Consider the following 6,000-nt stretch of genomic DNA (forward strand, 5'->3'; position numbering starts at 1 on the left):
ACTCCTAGCACAGCTCCCTTCTGGGAAGATCAGGACCCGACCCTGGAACTGGAGCCCCCACGCTGGGCAGTCTTCTTGTCAGGCAGACCTGGGGGTGCAGGAACACAGATGAATACATGCGTGCCCAGCTCACTGCCACCAGGGAAAGGGTCTGCTGGGGCCATGGAGCAACAGGCCAGCCTGCCCTTCCTCAGGCGCCATCTCAACCCCAGGCAGCCCTCCAGACTCGGTGCCTCACAGCAATTCTGCATGTGCCTCCTGGGCGTGATCCTCACTGCTGACATGTGACCTTTCTGGCGTCTTGATTGGATATCTAGGTTTAACGAGGTGTCCAGGCAGATCTTCCATCACTGCTGCACCTCAGGTATTCCTGTTCTGCTCTCAACCATGACTTCTCTGCCTAGTGTCTGCTGTCCCCTTGCACATGCAGCATTGCCTCAGGCCAGAGCCTCATGAAGAATCTCCTTAGAGACTTCCCTGGTCCTGTCTAGCTCTTTCCTCCTGTGTCTGCTCTGCACATTCCAGGCCCTTCTAAGGCAGAGGATCACAGCAATGGGGTGCAATGTGGGCTACTGATGCCAATGGGGAAAGCAGCCACTTCAGCTCCTTGGTCCCACTTTTTAAAAATTTTAAATATATTTTTATTGATTTCAGAGAGGAAGGGAGAGGGAAAGAGATAGAACACCAATGATTGGAGAGAATCATTGATCGGCTGCCTCCTGCATGCCACACACTGGGGATTGAGCCCACTACCCGGGCATGTGCCCTGACTGGGAACTGAAGTGTGACCTCCTGATTCATAGGTCAGTGCTCAACCACTGAGCCACACCGGCAGGGCCTTGGTTCCACTTTACAGTGGTAGGTGATGGGAGGGCTAACTACTCTGTAAGGGTTGGAAGCGAAGTCCAGCTCTCCTCTTTTGAGCCACAGCCATCCAGCATCTTCTCTTCCAGGGTAGACATCCCAACCTCCCTTGGCTTTACTTTGTGACTCCAGGGGTGCCTTTGCCATTCTGGTCACTTTCTTATAGGAAATATTTTTGTCCTGATTCCTTTTAAAATGTACCTGAGGCAAGATGTGACACTCCAGGGCTGGTTCAACCAGAGTCAAGGAGAGTGGAAGAATGCTCTTCCTCCTTGCCTATGGCCTGTGCTCCCAAGGGTTAGAGGATTGCTAATGCCCAGGTGAGGGTTCAGGGAATTCTGGGTATTTGATGGTCTCATGCTCATCACCTTACAGGTCTCGGGGGTCCACTATTTTTTTGTGAGACCCACACACAGATTTGGAGACCTGTGAAAGCTGTCCATGCCTTCTCTATGCAATCAGGTCCTCTCCCCTCACCCCAAAGCCAACAGACAGCCATGATCTCACAAATGTGGGGAAACCTGGGGTTCTGATGCCACAGATAAGCCATCAGTCCATGAAACTGATAAACGTTTCTAAGAAGAAGTACTGCATCTCAATCATCTTAGAAATTAGTGTCACCTGGAGCACAAGACTGTGATCTCCTTTCTACCGCACTTGAAATTTATCCTCAGAGCAGAGTCCTAAACCATATCTTCTTTGTTCTACTGGCTTACAATGCTATGAATTAGTAAGTGAATGAATGCGTAATGTAGGGAAGAAAAGATTAGAATGTGTAGATATGGCTCCATGAGAAAGCTGAAGTTCAGTGATGCATTTAACTAAGAGAAACACAGTGTTATAGCAGAGCTAAAATGTGCTGTTCTGTGTATAAGGTCAACATAGAACATAGAGGTGGTATGTTTCCAAGTACGTCCTGTGACCATGAAGATGTCATGTGTGTGGATTGGCCTGGGAAGAATGCCCCAGACACCAACTCTTAGGCAGTGTCCTAAAGGATTCTGTTGGGCCTGAAGCTTCTGCAATCTGGAAGGCCCTCTTGGAAAATGATAAAATGAGCATGAAAGCAAATGTTTATTTAGAATGAGGAGAAATTCATAAATTCATAATGAACTTTAAAAGATGACTGCGAAATCACCAAAGTATATACTATACATGTGTGTGTATTTTAGACATTCCAACTATGTAGTTGTATAGCCTGAAATAGGATGAAGCAGAGGCTCTAGGTCAGTGGTTCTCAACCTTCTGGCCCTTTAAATACAGTTCCTCATGTTTTGACCCAACCATAAAATTATTTTCGTTGCTACTTCATAACTGTAACGTTGTTACTTTGATGAATCATAATGTAAATATCTGATATGCAGGATGGTCTTAGGCAACCCATGTGAAAGGGTTGTTCGACCGCCAAAGGGGTCGCGACCCACAGGTTGAGAACTGCTGCTCTAGGTGAAAGATACAGTGATTCTATGGCGAGTCAAAAAAGCTTGCTTTTACGAATTTCACCCCCCCAAAAAAATCACTTGGCCATGGGAACACATAGCATGGGCCCATGAGTGACAGGTGACTTCCCATAAGAATAAAAATGCACTCAGACTCATGTTAAACTTTTACTATTTATTTTCATAACAAAATTTAAAAGTAAACTCCATTTTCTAAAACTTTTTCTTGAAAGAAATATTGTAACAAGTGAATATAACATTTAATGGGCTTCAGGATTGATCTTTTAATGCTTCCTTGTATCATAACAGCCACTTTTAGGTAGAATCTTTTGTGAAACCCTTTCCCCAGCTCCCACATCCTGATGCACTTATTTCTTGAGCAGCCTGGACTGACTTACCAGTCTGCATCTTACACTGTTGGAACCTGTCAGAGCTAGTCGACGAGTAAGTCAAAAGATAAAGCTTGCTTGCTTTAAGACAAATGACTGCTTTTCAGGGGACAGTTCCAGAACAAAGTGCTTGATTTCTTCCAATTTATGCTAACAAGATGAGCTCCTCATAGTCCTAGGTCTAGAGCAGCTGGACGGTGTATATAATGACTTTCGTTGCCTTCCACGTGGGGAGAGACAGCTTATATAGAGGATCAAGTAAGTTACTGTCAGTGAGGAAGGCAGCCAGACAGCTTGTCTGTTTTAGGAAAACATTCGGCCATTGAAGAGCTACTCCCCAAAGTGAAGTATCATGGAAATGAAGAGTTAACAACGTTGCACAGGTGGACCAAGTACTTATTATCCACATGTGGGCTACAGGCAGATGATCCATTCATCTGGTCTGGATTTCAGTTTGCTTTTCCAAGAACCATCTGACAGGAGTGATAATACACAGAAAACAATTCTGTCATTGGTTTCAGCTCTCAGGGCTGTTCTTCCTGACCGCCAAACAAACACACACAGCGGGGAAGACTCAGGAATTATCTTAGGAAGGAATGCAATTGTTTATACAAATATATCACAAAAAGACTGAGCAGCCCATGTGATGTTTCTGTAAAATACATCTCAGATTTTAAAAATTGTTGCTTAATACCTGCTACCAGGGCTCTTTCATATAATGCAAGAGTGTGTGTCATATATTAAAATATGAAGTATAGATAGTCAAAAATAATTTTATGAAAATGCCTGGACATTTACACACCTGAATAAGCAGAGAGAAGTACAACTGTTGGCAATATTTTACCAAACTAATTTGTGAAGAGTTTAGGAATGGGAAATGGTCATGACTGTGCCACCCAAAAATGCCAGAGATGGACCCAAAATGAATTGAGTACATTTCCGAGTTTCCAGAATGACTTTATGCGCTATAGAAAATGGAGGGATCACATGTTTTGTGCAGCCAGGGTTTCTAACTAATGATACAAATAAGAGTCTCTCTGTGGAGGGGGAGAGCTATCTAGCCCTGCCCCTGATTGCCGGTCTCTTGCTTATTTTCTTCAAGATATTTTTATCAAAGAGTTCTTTTTCCCGGTAATGCACAGGGGGCCCTCGAAGGTACTTTTCTTCTGCCTTCTTGTAATCTACCCCATCCAGGGCAGCGATGGAACAGATGATGGCTTCTGGCAGAAGGACTTCTAGGACAAAACTCACTTTGTCATCTCTGGTCAGATTCAACTTGTTCTTGTCTATGTGCTTGTAGATCTCCTGTAGATGCTGCATCACAACATCCAACTGGTCTTCATCCTCCAGGTAGGTTTCAACGCAGATCACATACCTGCTTGAATTCAGAAAGGACGTCAGCCATCTGGACTGCTTCCTGCCTTTGAGGATGTCCAGAAGGTGGTGGTCGGCCCCCTTCCTTTTCACGATGAAGTCCACGAGCTTCTGGTTGTCTCGGTCCCAAGCGGCCTTCATGCGGTCAGGGAGGATCTTCTTGCGGGGCCTCCTCCCATCCGGGGAGCTCTCCTCCTCAGAATCTTCCAGGTCTGCGTAATTCACCTTTGGGAAGACAATGTACAGCTCCCCCTCTTGGACGGCTCTCCTCAGTGGGTAGCTGATGTCGGCAGCATAGTAGTCGAGGAAAGAGCCTGCGAAAGACCCCTGAGCGAGCCCTTCTCTGTAGTGGGAAATCAGGGAGAAGCACCAGTCCACGCTCTGCTCGAACACCTTCCTGGCTCTCTTCAGCAGCTTCTCCTTCGCTTTGCATTCCAGGTGCTTTAATCTCCGAAGAGGCACTCGAAGGCCACTCTGGTCATGGTGCATGTCTGCCTCAAGTGGAAGCACCCTGGCCGTCCGCTCCGTGTGGTTCACACTCTTGACTACTGCTGGCCAAAACGGGTGATTTTGAAATTTAAACCAGACCATCATTCCTGTTTCAATGGGACACGGCTCCTGTGGGAAGGCCATGCTTGTCGGTTGTTCCACTTCCTTGGTGACCTTCTTCTTAACAGTGGTGGTTGGGTGAACAGCCTTTGAGTCAACTGAAGGCTGCCGTTTTTCCCGTTCTTTCTTAAACTCGGGTCCCCACTGCTTCCTTGGTTTGCCTGCTAAACGGGATGAAAAACGCGGACTGGGCTTAGGGGAGCTGGAGGATGCCGCTGCCCCTTCTGAGCCTGACGCTTGGACACCTTCTTCAGGGTCTTCAATGCTCCCAGAGGAGGGAGAGCCTTCAGAGGAGACAGCCAGGGTCTTCGGGCAGGTGCCGCGTGGTGCCTTTCTTTTCCGGGCCTTGGGCACAGTGACGCTCAAACTAGGTGGCTGAGAAGGAAGGATGCCTCCCTCTTGAGCACCTGCAACTTCCTCCTTGGCTGTGACATGCCGGGAACGAGCTCTTGAGGTGCCTGTCTTTGCCTGGCCCTCTGTCTCACACTCATCTTCTGAAAGTGGTGGGAAGTTGGAGCACATGCTGCAGCTCTGTGGGGGCCTTCCTCGCCTTCTCTTTGGAGCAGGAGCGAGGGGGGTGTGCACCTGGGATTTGTCACCTTCGGGGGCATCCTCACCCTCTGAACCTACCAACAATGACTTGGGGTTTTCACTTTTCCTGAGACTTCTCTGTGAGTTCCCTTTGGGCTTCAGAAACTTTTTATGAGATCGCTTCTGGGGTCCCTTTTGAGACATTGTAGGGGTCTCTGGATCATCGGATGCCCTTGCTGCACCCAAGTTTGCTCTCTCTTTCAGAATCTCCAGTGCCATAGTAAGAGCACTTTTGTAGGCCTCTCCCTCTCCTGGTGGGACTCTGGCTGTGGTCTGGGCCCCTAGTGAGGTGGTAATAGACTCAATTTGAGACTCATCAAGGATCTTTATGTCTCTGTTTTTCACTTTAACTTTTTTACCCACTGCGAGTATTTGAACTTCTAGAGAACATATCTTTTTCCCCTTACTTTTTGGTGAGGTTTCAGATCTGGACAAAACCCTTGCTGGCCAAAAGCGGCCTTTCCAATTGCATAAGACATACTCAGAGTCCATTATGATGGGACTTGGGTGCTAACAGAGGTAACTAACAGAGGTAGAGGGGCCCGGCTGTCACACACACAACTACAGCAGGTGTCCCGTAGACAGTGTTCTTCACCACAGCTTTCTGCCGAGGACGAAAGAGAGTTTACCCCTTGTGTGGCCTGTGCTCCACCTGAATCTTCCAGAAATGCTGGAACTCGTGTTTTGACAGACTACACTGGAGAATACTGGAATACAGAAAAGGGAAAGGAGTA

At 47.1% G+C, this 6,000-nt stretch overlaps 1 protein-coding gene across 1 annotated transcript; it reads right to left on the reverse strand.

The window, feature by feature from the left end:
• Nucleotides 1-3,745: 3,745 nt before the first annotated feature.
• On the reverse strand, nt 3,746-5,758 carry LOC118653816 (PWWP domain-containing DNA repair factor 3B-like). Its single transcript, XM_036304622.1, has one exon. It carries the CDS (start codon nt 5,756-5,758, stop codon nt 3,746-3,748), a length of 2,013 nt encoding a protein of 670 aa, XP_036160515.1.
• Between the last annotated feature and the right edge of the window lie 242 nt (nt 5,759-6,000).

The sequence above is a fragment of the Myotis myotis genome, unplaced genomic scaffold (assembly GCF_014108235.1).
Source record: "Myotis myotis isolate mMyoMyo1 unplaced genomic scaffold, mMyoMyo1.p scaffold_m19_p_4, whole genome shotgun sequence".
Lineage (NCBI taxonomy): Eukaryota > Metazoa > Chordata > Mammalia > Chiroptera > Vespertilionidae > Myotis > Myotis myotis.

Excerpts from the sequence above, each read along its gene's own strand:
- LOC118653816 (XM_036304622.1), bottom strand. The coding sequence starts at position 5,758 with ATGGACTCTGAGTATGTCTTATGCAATTGGAAAGGCCGCTTTTGGCCA.